At 50.2% G+C, this 17,698-nt stretch overlaps 1 protein-coding gene across 1 annotated transcript in view; it reads right to left on the bottom strand.

Annotated features, from left to right (window-relative positions):
- The window catches only part of STAB2 (stabilin 2), a 167,042-nt gene that overhangs the window by 686 nt on the left and 148,658 nt on the right, over positions 1–17,698 (bottom strand). The window contains exons 60-68 of the mRNA XM_030320397.1: positions 16,623–16,764; positions 11,730–11,863; positions 10,704–10,869; positions 10,453–10,559; positions 8,277–8,396; positions 7,284–7,424; positions 5,926–6,033; positions 4,644–4,772; positions 3,449–3,565 (exon numbers count right to left, since the gene is read on the bottom strand). Of these exons, the coding sequence (XP_030176257.1) occupies positions 3,449–3,565; positions 4,644–4,772; positions 5,926–6,033; positions 7,284–7,424; positions 8,277–8,396; positions 10,453–10,559; positions 10,704–10,869; positions 11,730–11,863; positions 16,623–16,764 (1,164 nt within the window). The remainder of the gene's footprint in view (positions 1–3,448; positions 3,566–4,643; positions 4,773–5,925; positions 6,034–7,283; positions 7,425–8,276; positions 8,397–10,452; positions 10,560–10,703; positions 10,870–11,729; positions 11,864–16,622; positions 16,765–17,698) is intronic.

Raw genomic sequence — 17,698 nt, 5'->3', positions numbered from 1 at the left:
TGGCCGTCTGTCTTGTGTCGGGAGGCGGGATGGTTGTTCTGGGGGCAGTCGCTGCTGCTTGAAGCTTGTGTGCCCTAGACAGGTCATTTCAATTCTGCTGTTTCCCCCTCATCTGTAAAGGGCCATAATAATATTTACCTCACAGGGAGATATGAAGATTAACTTAGGTACTACCTTAAGGAAGGTATCGGCACCCTACAAAAGGTGGCTATTAATAGGATTACAAAACACTGCTTTCAGGGGCGCCTGCGTGGCTCAGTTGGTTAAACGTCTGACTTCAGCTCAGGTTATGGTCTCACAGTTCGTGACTTCAAGCCCTGCATTGGGCTCTGCACTCATGGTGTGGAGTCTGCTTGGGATTCTCTCTCTCTCTCTCTCTCTCTCTCTCTCTCTCTCTCTGTCTCTCTCTCTCTCTCTCCAAATTGTACTTTCTCCTCTCTCAAAATAAAGAAAGAAACCTAAAAAAAAGTTAAAACCTTTCAGATGAAAAATTCTTGAGCATTTGATAGAGTTCACTCAGAAGCCCTATTCCAGAGGCAGCACCCAAGCCTTGTGCCGTCTGCGGCTCTGATTGGCACCGAAGTTTCGTTAATTAGCATAGGAGACGTGTTCCAGATGACTGGATTGGCTACAGATGTTGTATAGGCACCCCACCCTGAACAGAAAAGGTAGGAGAATGTAGAAGGTCACTTGTGGGAACGGCACCCTCAGCTTAGGACTTCTATTCCTGGAACTTTTTTTTGCCACCCGGTCTGATGAGAAAGGTTCATCTGACTCCTGCATTTGGGATACCCTCTCTCCTGCCTCGGGAGAATCCTTCATGCCTGGGGCCGGCACCCTCAGAAGGGGACAAGCAGCTGAGAAGACGCAAAGAGCTTTGAATAAGATGGATAACATTCCCCGCACCTCCCCTGCAGCTGTTTAAATGAGGCCGATTTCCACATAACAACGCTTACAGAAATAAACTACTAGTTGAGATAGGCATAGCTGAACTTGCCCTTTCAATTTGGGTGGGGAAACTTTTACACGGGTTTGATTAGAAACACAAAATAGGATAAGATCTGGTTATCTTTCAATCTATCGCAATAAGAACACAAGATCTTTACGTTTGGTTCACTGCAGAAAAACAAAAACGTTGATTGCACTATGCGAGCTTAAAAATGGGGCGATACATGGGGCGCCTGGGTGGCTTGGTCGGTTGAGCATCCGACTTCAGCTCAGGTCATTATCTCAAGGTCCGTGAGTTCGAGCCCCGTGTCGGGCTCTGTGCTGACAGCTCAGAGCCTGGAGCTTGTTTCGGATTCTGTGTCTCCCTCTCTCTCTGCCCCTCCCCTGTTCATGCTCTGTCTCTCTCTGTCTCAAAAATAAATAAACGTTAAAAAAAAATTAAAAAAAAAAGGGGCGATACAGTATTTAATGTTTCAGCACCACCTTACAAGAATTCAACAACCATAACGTCTTGAGAGGAAGGGCGGCATATGTTCACGCGCAAAACAATCGCAGCAGCTCTCTGGCTGTGCTTCCTTTTTCATGAGGGTTCTAGACCAACAGCCCAGATTCAAGTTATTTCCTTCGGCCTGAGTGATGCCGTCAGCTCTGTCTGCGGAGGTACATACTAGCTGCCAATTCTTATCTTTATATAAAAAGAAGCGTTAAATGTTATTACTAGCTTCTCCCTCCAGACCCGGTAATAGATGACAGGTAGGATGTACCTTCCACATTCAGTGTGAATCAGGTACCTTGCCATGGGCTCCCTCTGGGTTGAAGTCAGTGGGGCCCCAGCTAAGCTCAGAGACCACTAATTAGAAAGAAACGAATGGTTATTTCCTGGAATACCAGAGCAGAACACGCCCCTCTAGATACAAAAGAGCTGATCAAAGTGAGATGGGGCAAGTGAAGGACTCCATAAAAATCTGCTTTTGCTCCTTTCCTGCATCTCTTCTTGCTAGGACCTGCACCCCCACCCTGCTCCACACGTGCCTCGGAAGGCAAATCCCTTATGACCTCCCTGTCAGGCGCAGGAGTTCATGATTTCTCTAGAACAGATAACATCTAAGGTGAGAATGACTGGAGTAAGCCATCATAGGCTTATTCCAGACCACCTGATCTAGATACCTCTACGCCAAGGCCCTCTGGCTCCAAGGACTAACACCTGGACCCTCGTCTCTGTTCTGGCTGTTTCCCGGAAGCCTGAGAGGACGTGTACACCAGACCGCCATCCTCCGTAAAAAACCCCAGACCCAGAACAAAGACCAGACTGACGCTCCTTTCCTGTCATGGCCTCCCGGGCACTCCGTCTGCATCTGCTCTCTCTGTATGTTCAATAAACTCTGCTCTCACTTCCTGCTGGCTCGCATTTGATTTCCAGGACCAAGGAGCCTCTGGGCTGGTCCCATGGGACCCGGCCCGCTGGCATCCAAAGGAACATAGCTCCGAAGGCAAGAAGCAGCCCTGACAATGGGCAGAAACCTTTTGTTGACACTGTAAATAGGTTTACTTAAAAACATTTTTTTTTAATGTTTATTTTTGAGACGCAGAGAGAGACATGGCATGAGTAGGGGAGGGGCAGAGAGAGAGGGAGACACAGAATCCGAAGCAGGCTCCAGGCTCCGAGCTGTTAACACAGAGCCGGACGCGGGGCTCGAACTCATGCACTGTGAGATCATGACCTGAGCCGAAGTCAGACGGTCAGCCAACTGAGCCACCCAGGCGCCCCTAAAAACATTTTTTAAAGTAGGTTCCATGCCTAGCATGGGGCTTGAACTCACGACCCTGAGATCAAGAGTCACATGCTTGGGGCAGCTGGGTAGCTCGGTTGGTTGAGTGTCCAACTTCAGCTCAGGTCTTGATCTCAGGGTTCATGAGTTTGATTCCTGCATTGGGCTCGCTGATGTCAGCACATAGCCCGCTTCAGATCTTCTGTCCCCTTCTCTCTCTGTCCCTCCCCCACTTGTGTTCCCTCTCTCAAAAATAAATAAAACATTAAAAAAAAAAAAAAGAGTCGCATGCTCTATCAACTGAGGCAGCCAGGCACCCCAACAATTTAAATATAAGTTTAAAGCGTAACATGAGAAAGAAAAAAACCCTTTTTCGGGCCTGAGTCTTATTTTGCACAGGCTCCCTCACAAATGTGTGTGGCAGAATGAAGCTCAGGATTTGTGCATGTAGCGTGTCACTTCTCACCTGGTCACGAGGTTGGGGGTGGGCAACCTCTGGTTCTCCCTGATTACCTCTAATTGTTGGAGACTTCAGTCCCCCTGAGAGAACTCGGGGACACTGAACAGCCAGCATGGCTTCAGTCAACTTGCAATACTGGCTTTTTTAGGCTTGTTGCCCAAGAATGTCCTAGAAATGTGCTTTTCTTGGTGCAAAGCTTTCCATTTGGATTTGCTGAAAGACATCATTTACCCACAACTGACTCTGGTTCTAGGTAAAGAAGCAAACTCACCATGAAGGGGTCGCAGGAAGGTTCTGGGGGAGCAGAGGGAGTGCTCTCATACAAGGGGTTCGGTATATTCTCAGGCTGCTGCTTCCCAAGAGCTGCAACGTTGATATCCTCCTCGGACTGCTCAGAAAGACAAGCAGAGGCTAGAGCCAAGGTGTCCCCAGGGCAGGAGCGGCTCATTCAAGCCAGCAGGAAAAGCCAGCCATGCCCCACCTCCACCTCCGGGAGCTTTGTCTTTGTAACAGTCCTTGGCTGGGACCAACGTGCACCACTCGGAAGTGTTCAGCGCACGGTGACTCAATCTGTCCGTCCAGGTGTCACCACCACCCAAATCAGTGTGTAGGGTGTTTCCCATCCCCTCCCCCTTCCCCAGGAAGTGTCCTCACGCCTGTGCCCGCCAGTACCCAATCCCAGCCAGGGTAACTGCTATTCCGACTTTCATCACCCTGGAGTGGTTTTCCCTGTCCTTGAACTTGACATAAAAGGGCTCATACAGCCTGCACACTGTTGGTAAAAGTGCTGGAGCTTATTAATAGGCAGGTGACCTGCTATGAGGAACCGGCCTGCCACCGGGGCTCTGCGCCGTCTTCACCAGGCGGGTGTGGGGGCAGCCGGGGCACAGGGTGGGCCGGGCGGGGGCAGAAGGCACATGAGGGAAGGTGCTCAGCCGTGGGGCTGCTGCCAAGCCCAGTCCCCAGAGTTATCCCCTGCTCAGCCAAGACCCGCTGACCCACATTGGGCCCAGCAGTTCAAAACGGGGTGACATCTGAGGCTGGCTGCACCGTGGGGCCTGATGCAGGTCCCGACCCTGTCCTCCACCCCCGGAGTCAGCCGGCCTTGAAGCCCCCACCGATCACAGTGGGTGCTTGTCTCCCGACTCCTCCAAGGTGAGCGACCTTCCGGGTGCCCGGTGAATGTGCCTCCAAGCCAGACCCCTGCACGGAGGCTCCGAGAGCCTGTGCTGCTGGCAGCCCATCGCCCTCTCACCGAAGCTCCCCTCGGCCGGGAAGAAGGGCTTACGGCTGCACCGTGGCTCCTCTCCCAGCCGGAGACCCCCCAGGACGCGGGGGGGTGCGCGCTGAGCCCCCAGCTACCGGGTGAGCTCAGTGAAGCCGCCGGTCAGCTGAAGGAGCCCAGAGCCAGGGGCTGGAGTGCAGAGAGCGCCCCACCACCATGCTCCCATGTTTCTCTCTCTCACCTCAAAATGCTGGAAGCCAATTGTTCTCCGGTTTAGTCGAAAGTAAGAGTAGGCAGCCAGAGCGGCGGCTCCGATGATCAGGATGGTGGCAAAGAATATCCCTGTTCCCAAGCCAGCGTGGACTGAGGCCTGCACGCAGAAAGGGGAGGCGGTGATGCTTAACACCGGTGCCATCCGAGGAGAGGGGTGCCTTCTGGAGCCCACCCCATTCTTGCTGGCCTGAGGCATCTTGGGGGCCAGTTGGGACGAAAATAAAGATAAGACAGGTAACCTGTATTTAGCCCTTGCCACTGCCAAGGTCTGTTCTAAGGCCTTTCCGTGAAACACTCCAGTTAAACCTAGAATAGTTCCAAGAGGTAGGGAGTTATTACTGTTTCTGTGTTTACATGGTTGGGAGGGGGGCGGTGGTGAGGCACAGAGAGGGTAAGTGCTTGCCCAATATCACACAGCCAAAGAGGAGTAGAGGTGGGCTTTGAACCAGCCTAGCTTTGGAGCTTGTGCAATTACCCAGTATGCTATGGCGCTTCTCAGTAGCCAGCTGGGCTCACCTCTCCCCCACACTTTTATTTTTTATTGTTTTAATTTTTTTAATGTTTATTTTTGAGACAGAGAGAGACAGAGCATAAGCAAGGGAGGGGATAGAGAGAGATAGACACATAATTGGAAGCAGGCTCCAGGCTGTCAGCACAGAGCCCGACGTGGGGCTCGAACTCGTCAACTGCGAGATCATGACCTGAGCTGAAGTCAGACGCTACTCAATCGACTGAGCCACCCAGGCGCCCCTCCCGCACACTTTCAGAAAGAAGAATACTGACACCATCAACCAGCCAACCAACCCTTAAAGAGCCCGTGCTGTGTGCCAGGGACTATCCTAATTATTTTATATTTTTGACTCCTAGTTCTCCCAAGAACCTGGAGGTAGGCATTATGACTCCCATTTTGCAGATGAGAAAAATGGGGTTCAGGATGTTCTGGGATTTGTCGAGGGTTGCATAGCTGAAGAAGGGGAAGGGCCAAACCAGAGCTCAGGATTTCTTACTCCCCTTCCAGTGGCTTCTCTGTTGGCCCATTCATTCAACAAATATTAATGGTGGCAGGGGTTATGTTGCTGACGTGCGGGAGCAGGAGTGAGATGAACCAGGGCCTTGGATCCCTGAGGCCAGCCGCCATGGACGTGGGAGGCTCCTCCGGTCTCCAGAGGAAAGGAAACAGGGCTTCTAGGGATAGTTTGCCTCTTAGGGAATGGACGCCGGACCCCTTGCCAGGAACCCTGGATACTCACCAATGGGGCGGGGGGTGCCTTTAAAGGCCTGGAAATGACATGAATGATCCCATTGGAGGCAAAGATGTCCCACTGAAGAATGGCTCTTCCATCGACAAACCTGGTCTCCTGGGGAAATGAGAGGAGGAGAGAGGGAAATGAGAGGAAATGAGAGGAGGGCTGGCAGAGATCTGTGGCCATCTGCCTCTTTTCCCCACTCGGGCAGCCCCTCCCTCCATGGAAGGAAGTTGCTCAGTTTCTCCGAGGTCCTGCAGTCTGCGTGTCAGACCTGTTGCTACCGACACGCAGCGCAGGACTTCCGCTCACCATCTGGACAGCCCAGAACACACTAGTTGCCCTTGGGCCGAAAGGCAGATCTAATGGCTGCAGGGAACCCTAGGGGCCATTCTGTCCCACCTGCTTGTCTAAGAGGTAAGAGCTCAGAAGGAAAATGGTTTGTCTAAGACCATCTGGGTAGCAAATGGCAAACCCTGAGCCTCCGAACTTCGGGTCCACTGCTCTACGCACCACCCCGGGCTGTTAGAAAATGGATTTTTAAGTGATCTAGTCCCCTGCTAGTCAGAGCGTGATCTACGGTCTTGTGGTGGTGCGTATCACTGAGAGTTCATTAGAAATGTGGAAACTGAGGTCCCCATGCCCCACCTACTGAATTCGGATCTGCATCTTCCCAAGTCTCTAGGTGATTAAATGCATCTTAAAATTTGAGTAACCCTGGTCTCAACCACTAATCTTTAAGCCATTTGTCAGGTAAAGATGGCAAAGCAACACTCTTTGGGCATTTGCCACACGTCGTGAACGACTGTCACACGCTGCAAGCGTTAATCCACGGACTCCTCACAAGTGCCTGTGATTCCGGCACCACGGCGGTCACGGTCACCACTACCGCCACCACTTGTCACCATCACCATCATCACCGTATCACCACGTTAGTCATCAAAACTGACGCCATCACCACCATCGTCCAAATACCATCATAACCGCCATCATCGTCACCGCCATCATCACCCTCACGATCGTCGTCAATATCCCCATCGCTGTCATCACCAATATCATCAGCGCCACCATCAGGAGACAGAGGCGGAGAGTCAGAGAGCTTTAAGAACGGCTTCATGTCAAGTTCCTCACTCATTACCAGCTTCTGGGGCTGGTGGTCAGCAGCGATTTGCCTATCAAGGGGCAGGGGCTGCCTAAGGGCGTGGTGTGCTACCATGTGCAGCTAATACCTTCCCTAGACTGCAGGTTTAGAGTTTATGTCCGGTCTGCGTACTAGTCGCCAGCTATTAAGCACCTACTGTATGCTAAGAGCTTTGCATGTATTATCTCCAGTTCTGCCAGGAAATCCGGAAGATGTCTCATACCAGTTGTTGCTGGTCCTGGCTAGAGGAGATGAGCAGCTGGCTTCCCAGCTTAGTTTGCAGGACGGTACCGTTGACAAGATCTTCGTAAAAAAAGACGCTGACATTGGCGAGGTGGTGCTCGATGTCCCGCCCAGACAGCGTCTGAGAGGAAAGGAGAAACACGAGAATGGTCTGTAGAAGTCAAGCAATTTTGTCTTTAATAATAAGGATGACCCCGGAAAAAGAAATCGCTTCTCATGGCCTTGGTTTTCTGCCTCCGTGTGGAGGTAAGGAATGTCAGGTTTCTCTCAGGCTTCTGCTCGTCTGGGCTCTCGGCCAGAGGCTCACACCTGGCTAGGCTGTGGCACCGAATGTCATGTTCATGAAGACTGGGTCTTGAGTGGGTAACAGGGGGCTGAGCTACACTCCTCTCAGCCCTTGGGTGGGCCGGGCCGGGGGGCGGGGGGGGGGGCTGTCAGAGCCTGCCGCCAGCCACCTGTGTGGAACTGCCGATCCCTCGGTGACGTGTCGGACGTTAGTGTGGCAGACTGGTGACATCAGCGACTCTGGTTGTTCCCCCTCCTGCATTCTTGCCCTTCGCCTTGGAACTCTGAGTGCTCCCCGCTCTGACTTTGGGCTCAGCCACATGATCCGTCCGGGCCAGGGGCACGTCAGCCAACGTGACGGACGGGGGGCTTGGAAAGCACTGGCAGGACTGGGCTCACTCCTGACTACCGCTTCCTGCCAGCACCACCAGGACATGCCTGGGCTGGTCTGCTGGAGGACAGGTGGCCCGTGGGGCAGAGGCCCAGGCAGGTCGGCCTCGGTCAGCCGACAGCCAGGCCATCACAGACACGCGAACGTGCCTGGCTGAGACCAGACCCGCCAGTTGACCCGCGGACGTGTGAGCTGTGTAAATGTGCGGCCACTGAGTTTTGGGGTGACTTGTGGTGATAGATACTGATACTGTCTAGAAGTACTTGTCTAAGGCACAGACACCAGGCACCGCCTCACCTCGTTTTCCCCCAGCCCGCCGTTCTGTGGCACAAAGAGGGTGCTGCGGATCGATAGGTCAGTCAGGTGTTTCAGAAATGCCCGGCCTCTGGCCGAGCTGTTGGAATAGGCCAGCACTTCCTGGGGAGAGGAAAGAGCGATCGGTCCTGGTGTGCAGGGTTGTGGGGCACCACCCATCCCGGACCCTTCCTGACGTTGGCCCCCGCTCAGGCTGCGTTTCTTCTGACTGCCTCCGGAGAGCCTTAGGGGCACTTTTTCTTTCCTCAGTGAATCCTATGGGCCTAAGTCACAGCCACATCACAAATAAATAAGTTTATTCATTTATTTTGAGTGGGGTTGAAGCAGAGAGAGAGGGGGAGAGACAGAATCCCAAGCAGGCTCCATACTGTCAGCGCAGAGCCCGATGTGGGGCTCAAACCCACAAACCGCGAGATCATGACCTGAGCCGAAATCAAGAGATGAAGTTCAACCTGCTGTGGCAGCCAGGTGCCCCCACAGACCATTCTTAACATGGCCGCCTGTGCAGTCCTTTGACACATGAGGTCGAATCTTATTGAAACCTTGCAATGGTCTGCATTTCACTCAGAGGAAAAGCCAAAGGCCTTACAATGGCCCAGGAGGCCCAACCCATCTGGACCCTGTTGCGGGGCCCCGCTGGCCTCTCTTTCCCTCTGCTCCAGCCACACTGGCTTCCTTGCTTTTCTTCAGACTTGTGCAGCACACTCTTGCCTTTCATCCTTTGCCCGGTTGTTCATTCTGCCTGGAATGTTCTTGCCTCAGATCTGCGTGGCTAACTCCCTTTCTTCCATTCACTCTTTCCTCAAATGCCATCTTCCCACCGAGGCCTTCCCTTATCACTCAGCAAAATGGGCACCCACAGTATTTATAATCACCTTCTAGTATTCAATACTAGTAAACTTATTCTGTTTACTGTTTACTTTGTGTGTCTGTTTTGTTCACTGATATATCGCAAGCACGTGGTAAGCAGTCGCAAATACTTGCTGAAACATTATAAGAACTACCTAGTTCAACTTTGCCATTGTGTTGACAGGGCTACTGAAGCCCAGAGAAGTTACGGACGCACAGCCAGTGGGTTTTGTTCTGACACTGTTTTCTCTGAAATGTTGGCACAAGCCAAGCCCCTGCACCGCAGAAACATGAGTTTGAGTGTTTGTCTTTGGTGTGTTTATGGTAATCCTGAATGTCAGAACCGTTAGATAGATACTGTTTGGTCTATGGATAATGACTCACCGTTTTGGAGCTCTTGGTTTAACTTCTATCCTGATCCTGTAAGCCCTATACTTATGCCCAGTCCCCTCTCCTTGGCTGTGCCCTTGACCTTGGGAAGCCTCAGTTTCTTCATCTACAAAATGGGGATAATAGCAGAAGTGACCTCACGAGGTCGCGTGAGAATTTATTCATACTAACAAGTGTTTAGCGAGCACCTGCTATATGCCAGCCACAAGGCAGAGAAACTCCTTTCCCACAGGGAGCTCACATTCTGTGTGGACTAAGTTATAAGTGCTCTGAAAGGGTTCATACACGCACAGTGCAAAGTGAATGCTCAAGAACTGTTAGCTATTCTTGTTCTTTTTCTTAGCTTTGTTCTTTGATCAGGCAGCACCAAATCCTTCTCCAACTGGAGCTTTCTCTTCATTGGGCCTAACTTGTAGAATACTGAAGTGACTGTAAGTGCAACGCTAAGTGCGAGTTGAAAGTTGACTCCACGTTGGTAATTTGGCTCACTGTCTGATCACCAGGTAGGCCCCACCAACTGTGCCCTGCCCTGTCCGCGAAGACAAGAGAGTGTCTCACTCCTGCAGATCAGACTCTTAAGCTGCTCCGGATGCAAAAAGAGACCATGCCAGCTAGCCCAGTGTGGCAGTTTCCACGTGCTGGCCACAGTCTAAGTGCATTACAAATACTAACTCATTGATGAGGCTGGTGCTATCATCCTCTCCATTTCCTCCATCCTGAGGAAACTGAGGCCCAGAGAGGAAAGTAACTTGTTGAAGGTGGTGCAAGTAAGTGGCAAACCCAAGCTTCAAATTCTGGCAATGTGGTCCACTGCCCGTGGTCTTAACCGTGACTGAGAGCCTTTGGCTTCTTTCAAGGACTTGCCTCTGTACTAACTGCCTTCCTCCCCTGAGGCAACCCAAGCAGACGTGGTACGTACCCTCAGGAAGTTTGTCAGTGAGGGGAAGGACATCAGGACCTGCAACAGATTCCCACTGCACGAGAAGCCATCTCCCACGTAGCCAACCTTACAGGTGCAATTCACATCTGGAGGGCAGGGGTACACAGGGTCCCACTCCGGTGAGGCAGGGGCCACGGCGGCTCCAGCTCACCCTTGGGGATTGGCTGGCCAGGCTGAGGGTTGCTCAGCAGCTACGTGGCCAGAATTGGAAGCGTAGCTGGGGTGGTTACCTTTCATCCGATAGCAGAAGACGTCCCACGTTTCACTCTTGTTGTTTCTTTGTCCATAGTCTATGATTCCAACGACACCGGAGCCACAGTTCTGGGAGGAATAGGCTGTGGGGTAAGCAACCCGCCCGCTCTCCAGCCAGCCTGCAGAACACAGGTGGTACTTGGCCTGTGGGGGACACACGCGGCGGTGATCAGTGGGTCAGCTACAGTTGAGTGTTTGGTGTGAGGTCCTCTGCCGCGTGTCTGATTCTCCCATCGGACTGTAAACTCCATGGAGCCAGGGTGATGGCTCATTTTGTCTATTGTACCCCTGTGCCTGGAACACAGTAGGTTCTCATTAAATTGTTCTTGATCAATTCATTGAATGGATGAAAGCAGTGCTCTTTTTTTCTTAGAGGGACCCACGCCCTTCACACTCATTTCTCTTCTGTCCGTTCCTGAATTAAGATTTCCTATCAGTCATCTCCTACCTGGTTGTATCCGAGAGCTGGGGCAACCCCCTCTTATGACCTTCACAGCCCCTCCAGACATTTCGGAGAAACTCAGCTGTTTTGTGGGTTCGGGGAGATCGTTGGCCTGTGGTTATTGATCTCTTTCTGGTTTTTAGCTGTGACACATGCGCTCCCAGTCTGTGCTTCTGCCTTGGTGCATGAATGTCATGGCAGAGAACAGACGTCTGGAGTAAGGGCTGCATCTGAGTACTGGGTCTGCCACCTCTTGGCTGGCTGACTCCGGGCACATTACTTAACCTTTCAGAGTCTCGGTTGCCCTGTCTGTAAAATGGGAGGAGTGACACCTACTTCCAGGGATGCTGTATAGATGGATGGTATTGCTAACAAAGCACCTGCACAGCTCCTGCCACGTAGTACGTGCCCAGTGGACATGACACGTTGATAGTATTGCTCTAGGAGGACCCTGCATTCCCCTCCAAGAAGGTAACGGCCCAAGTCTCCCTCACGCTAAGAAGAGGCTGCACCCTGTCCCCTGTAGCCCCTGCCTGCATGGTGCCCACGAACTGGGGACCACCTTCTGAGCGTAGGAGAGCTGGTTGTAGGTTGCCATGGTTGCGGCTTCGTTGGCACAGGCCTCTTTGGCTTTGTCAAAGGTCAACTTATACTGGCCCAGTGGGGAGCGTAGATGGAACACTCCAACGGTGGCGTCTAGAGAGGAAAAGAGAGGAATTGTCCAGGTCAGCCGCCTGGTGGACAGGACTTCCAGCAAAGAGCTCTCAAAGCCGGAGGCCAGCCATATCCCAGAGGCCCTCCCCTTCCAGGGATGTCAAAACACAGCATTTAAAGTATCTATCTCTTTTCTGCAAACTGGTGCAGCCACTCCGGAAAACAGTATGGAAGTTCCTCCAAAAATTAAAATATGAACTACCCTATGACCCAGCAATTGCACTACTAGGTATTTATCCAAAGGATACAAAAATGCTGACTCGAAGGGGCATGTGCACCCCGATGTTTATAGCACGCTATGAACTATAGCTTAATTATAAAAATAGCACATGTTATTGTAGAAATTTGGGCAATACAGAAAAGAAAAGAAATAAACAAAAATCACCTATAATCTTACCCCCTAAAAATAATTACTCCATGGCTAAATTTTGGTGTACTTCCCCTAAAGAATTTTTACTTTCTTTTGGTGACTTTTTATTTCGATATAATTTCGTACTCTTCTAGTCTTTTTACCTCTGTGTTTACATGTCATATACATTACAAATGTGGTTGCACACTGCATATAGAGTTTTTAGAAGTCTTTTTTAATTTTTATTTTATTATTATTATTTTTTAAGTTTTTATTTATTTATTTTGAGAGAAAGAATGAGGAGAGGAGGGGCGGGGGGGGGGGGGGAGAGGATCCAAAGTGGGCTTTGTACTGACAGTAGAGAGCCCAAAGCAGGGCTTGAACTCACAGACTGTGAGATCATGACCTAAGGCAAAGTTGGAAGTTTAACCAACTGAGCCACCCAGGTGCCCCAGAAATCTTTTTTTTAAAAAACTTAACATTAAATCATGATGATTTCCCCATATTATAAATTTTCTTGGGCAACATGATTTCCCCCTCAATACTTAAAATTTAATAATTTTTGTGAACTTTACAGACATGTAGGTTTTTGCCAAGGACTCTATGTTTTTGATTGCCACTATGCCCTTAAAAAGGTTTTCTAGCCATTTCTCCCCTAAGATACTGAAAGATTTATCATGTTTACTGGCTGATATTTTAGCCAGACAAGGAATGCAGAGACCAGAAATAGTTCAAGAACCAAGTCACATTTTTACACTGTCAAGTTCATTATCAAATGCGACAAAAAGGGCACTTTCTTCCCCCAAAAAAGAGCTGAGTTCAAGATCTTCTTTGACTACAGCCTAGTAGCACGATCCACAGGCTACATGATCCTGTCAGCCTTGGGTCTGAAATGCAAGCACTTAACAGCATAATAGCTTGGGTAAGGATGGATAACCTTGTCTTCTAACTAAGACAACACAGTTCTTAACAGTGCATTTGAATGGACGTGTAACAGTATATTTGATCATCCTTTAGTGTTCGATATATGTTATTTATAATCTTTTATGATGTGAAATAATGCTGAGATGGTATGTTTATCTTTATTCCCTCCTTAGTTTGTTTCTGGAGGATGGGTTCCCTGAAATGGAGCTACTGAGTCTTGGCATGAATTTAAAACAATTTTTTTAGCTTTTTTGTTAAGTTTATATTTATTTATTTTGAGGCAGGGGGAGGGGCAGAGAGAGAGGGAGAGGGAGAGAATCCCAAGCAGGCTCCGTGCTGTCAGCTCAGAGCCCAGCGTGGGGCTCAAACTCATGAACCGTGAGAGCACGACCTGAGATGAAATCAAGGGCAGGATGCTTAACCGACAGAGCCACCCAGGCGCCGGAGAGCATGAATTATTTTAAGGCTCTCAGCACACACTGTCACATTGGTTGCCACAAAGGCTGCACCGGTCTGCCCTCCTCTGACCCGGGAGAACGGGCACGTCCTCCTGAGTGTGGGATGGCTCTGTAACTGTGCCACAGGGAAAGCTGGGGCCTTAGCCCAGTGCCATCCTGTCTTGCTAAGGGTAACCGCTCAGCTACAACAGAACGTGGGTCCAATATGATACCTGGTCACTTAGCAACACTGCCAACACTTTCTTGGCATTCATGAGCCAGCAGAAGAGAAGAGCCCCCTGGAGAAGATGGATGAACTGAATAAGTTTCCACCTGTGACTGAGCCGTGGAACAGGCAAGGCTGGCCGAATGGATCATGTCCTCCAGAAACAAGCCGAGCACCTTCTAGACTTCCTACTTCTTGAGGCAAATGACCCACAGATCAACGTCCTGGTTCCAGCTGCTCGTTTTGGCCCCCATCCTAAACAGCAACTGCCTGTAGAATCTCTCTGCTTGGCAGTTTTACCTTGAACACAGAATGTCCCCAACGGAGCTTCCAAACTTTGTGCCATGTTCCCTCCCATCTGCTTTAACCCAACCACCATTGGGTTTGCTCTCTCGAGATCGAAGCCTTACGTGACTGACTTGTCTGCACTCTTTATGCCCACTGCGTGCCTGAGCTCACCCCTCTTCCCAGGAGAGACCCTGTTACCTTGAGGTCATTGCCTTGACAACTTTCAAGTCTCTGCCACAGTCCCAGGCCTCTATTAAGCTTCTCTGAAGACTCCCTCTCTCATCTTACCTAGAGATCTCTCCCATCCCTGACTATTCTTTGAAATATTGTGGTAAATATACATAACATAACAATTTACTTTTTTGACCATTTTAAGTGTGTAATTCAGTGGTCTTAAGTAGATCTACAATGTCATGCAATCATCGCCACTATCCATTTCTAGAATGTCTCCATCATTCCAACCAGAAACTCGGTCTGCATTAAATAATGACTCTCCACCCTCCTCCCTGCAGCCCCTCGTAACCTCTGTTCTACTTTGTCTCTATGAATTTGCCCATTATAAATACCTTATATATGTCCACAATATTTATCCTGTTGTGTCTTGTTTATTTCACATGGCATAATGTTTTCAAGTTTACTTCATATCACAGCACATGCCGGAATTTCCTTCTGGATAATATCCCACTGTATGAATAGGCTACAGTGTGTTTATCCGTTCATTTGCCGATGGTCACTAAGGTTATGTCCACTTTTCGGGGAACATGGGAGTACAAACATCTGTTTGAGTCCTGCTCTCAATTTTTCTCTATTCTTGCTTTCTCACTGCACTATCTGTATGAGATAAACTGCTGTCTGCTGTTTTATTACTTGCCTTTCCTTGTCTTATTAATTTAAAAAATGTCCTCAGCTACATGGGCAATCTCCTTGCAAGGAGACAATATCATATATCCTATATATTTCCGTTGCTTACACTTCTTCTATCTCATCCTCAAAAGGGATTTGAGGTGTCTTAGGATTTGATACATGTTTATGGACCACATGCTTGTGTCCCGCCCCCCACCGCAAATTCATAGGTTGAAATCCTAACTCCCAATATGTTGATGTTAGGAGATGGGGCCATTGGGAGGCAATTAAGTCGTGAGGGTAAAGCTCTTTTGTGTGGGATTAGTATGTGTGTGTGTGTGTGTGTGTGTGTGTGTGTGTGTGTGTGTGTGTGTTTAAAGTAATCTCTATGCCCAACATGGGGCTTAAACTCACGACCCTCAGATCAAGAGTCACATGCCCTCCTGACTGAGCCAGCCAGGCATCCTGGATTAGTGCCCTTATAAAAGGGACCCCAGAGAGCTTCCTTAGCCTTTATGCTGCATAAGGACACAAGAAGGTAGCAGTCTGCAACCCATAAGAGAGCCCTCCCTAGAACCTGACCATGCCGGCACCCTATTCTTGGACTTCCAGCCTCCAGAACTGTAAGAAATACATCTCTGTTGTTTATAAGCCATCCAGTCCATGGAACTTTGATGTAGCAGCCTGAATGCACTAAGACAGTACATAACGGGTGTTAAATCAGTAATTATTATTGCGCTATGGAAAAACTGCTTCACTAAAATGACCGTGTCTGTGAAACAAACCCAACCCAGTCAGAGACCTCCCATAAATCCTGATCGGCCAGAGCACATAACGCCCCGAGTTGCTTTCTGAACCACTGAAACCCTCCCTGCGCTGGCTCAGAATTACATGTGTGGCTGGGTCCTTCGTGGATTTCCTCTGCTAGGTTTCCAGATGCCCTGTTGTCTGAACCTCTACACTTCCTACTTGGCTTTTTTACTTGACTGCGTGTGGTGATTCTTTCATTACACCTGTGGGCTTATTACAAGCCATTCAAATCATCCTTGGAAGAGAATGCCGTAAATGCCAATCGATGTGTATTATCAAAACAACTGCTAAGAAATTGTATCTTCGTGTGGCAGGGGCTTCCTCTCTGTTGTTAAACCGTAAACTATGCTCCTTAGATTCAATTCCGATCAATGGTTGCTAAGCAACTTGGGGAAAGGGCGCATCAGGAAAAGTCAGGACGGATGACCTTTGCGCTCCATCCAGGTTCTAAGGCTCAGGGTCCAGATCTGAGTTTATTCCACTCCTCCGCTACGGAAGCCGGCTACCTCCTTGGGCACTGGGTCCTGGGCAATGCCTGGGCTGTTTGGCCATGGTTTTTCATTGTATTCCCCTTTGCTTTTGCACAAGTCCCTTCCCCAAGTCTGATAGAGACTAGAGTGCTTTGAGGGGCACCTGGGTGGCTCAGTCAGTTAAGTGTATGACTCTTGATCTCACGGTTTGTGAGTTCGAGCCCCGCGTCGGGCTCTGCACTGAGGGCACGGAGCCCGGGTGGGATTCTGTCTCTCCTTCTGGCTGCCCCTCCCCCGCCAGTGCACTCGCTATCCAACAAATAAACATTGAAAACCTTCCCGGAGCCTGACAGAGACCAGGGCGCTTTGGGCCAGCAGCCCCGGCCGCACTGACCTTGGAAGTGGAGGTCGGTGCAGCTGGCAGCGGCATGGCACAGCCCGTTGTCCTGCAAACAGCGGTCCACCGGCAGCCGCTCCGGCTCGCAGTCCAGCCCGTCTCCCACGTAATGACTCTTGCACTCACACCTGTGCTTGCCCTGTGGGGACAGCGGAAAAGATGAGAAGCCCCTCTTCTAGGACCCCGGGACCCCTCCACGCTCTGCGGGCCACCATCCGGCACAGGAGACGCTTAGCAGCACCAGGAAAATGCGTCTCCTGTCCAGCGGGAACAAAGTAATGGCCACGTCTCATGTCTGCACAGGCTCATGAGGAAATGTCATAGCTGAAATGTCACCTCCTTCCGAGAGAGCGTCCCTGGCGCATTAAATAAAGCAGCTGTCCCAGCCCTCTCTAGCACACCGGCCCAGTTTATGTGCTTCCCCACTCTTGGTGCTTTCTGAAAGTATCTCGTGCATTTGTCTCTGCACTGGGCATGACCCCCTCCCTCCACCCCTGCATAAGCTTTTTCTTGCTACATCCCGGCACCTGCGACGGCAGACAGTAAGTGCCTGGTGACCACTTGCTGAATCAATGAATGATCTCATTTAATCCCCATGACAATTCTGTGAGGGCTGTATTATTATTAGGCTCACTTAGCAAATGAGGAAACTGACACCCGGAGAAAGTAAGTAGCCAGCCCCGGGCCACAGAGTGTTAAGTCTGGGAGCTAAGGCTCAGGGAGTGACTCCAAGTTCAATAATGGACTTTATTGTCCACCATCTTCTCTTGCCAATGGATAAACAGGGCACCAGGGCACGGATTCCACTCTCCATATACATTTAAATTTATTTATTGTGTGTGTGTGTGTGTGTGTGAGAGAGAGAGAGAGAGAGAGCGAGCGAGCGAGCAAGCATGCATGCAGGGGGAAGGACAAAGAGAGAGAGAGAGAGAATTCTAAGCAGGCTCTGCGCTGACACAGTGCAGAATCCAATGTGGGCCTCGAACTCACAAACTGTGGGATCATGACCTGAGCTGAAATCAAGAGTCAGACGCCCAACCGGCTGAGCCACCCAGGCGCCCCCGATTCCACTC

This window comes from Lynx canadensis, chromosome B4 (assembly GCF_007474595.2).
Source record: "Lynx canadensis isolate LIC74 chromosome B4, mLynCan4.pri.v2, whole genome shotgun sequence".
NCBI classification, from domain to species: Eukaryota; Metazoa; Chordata; class Mammalia; order Carnivora; family Felidae; genus Lynx; species Lynx canadensis.
Note: the sequence above shows the minus strand (reverse complement) of the source record. Positions and strands in the feature narration are given on the sequence as shown.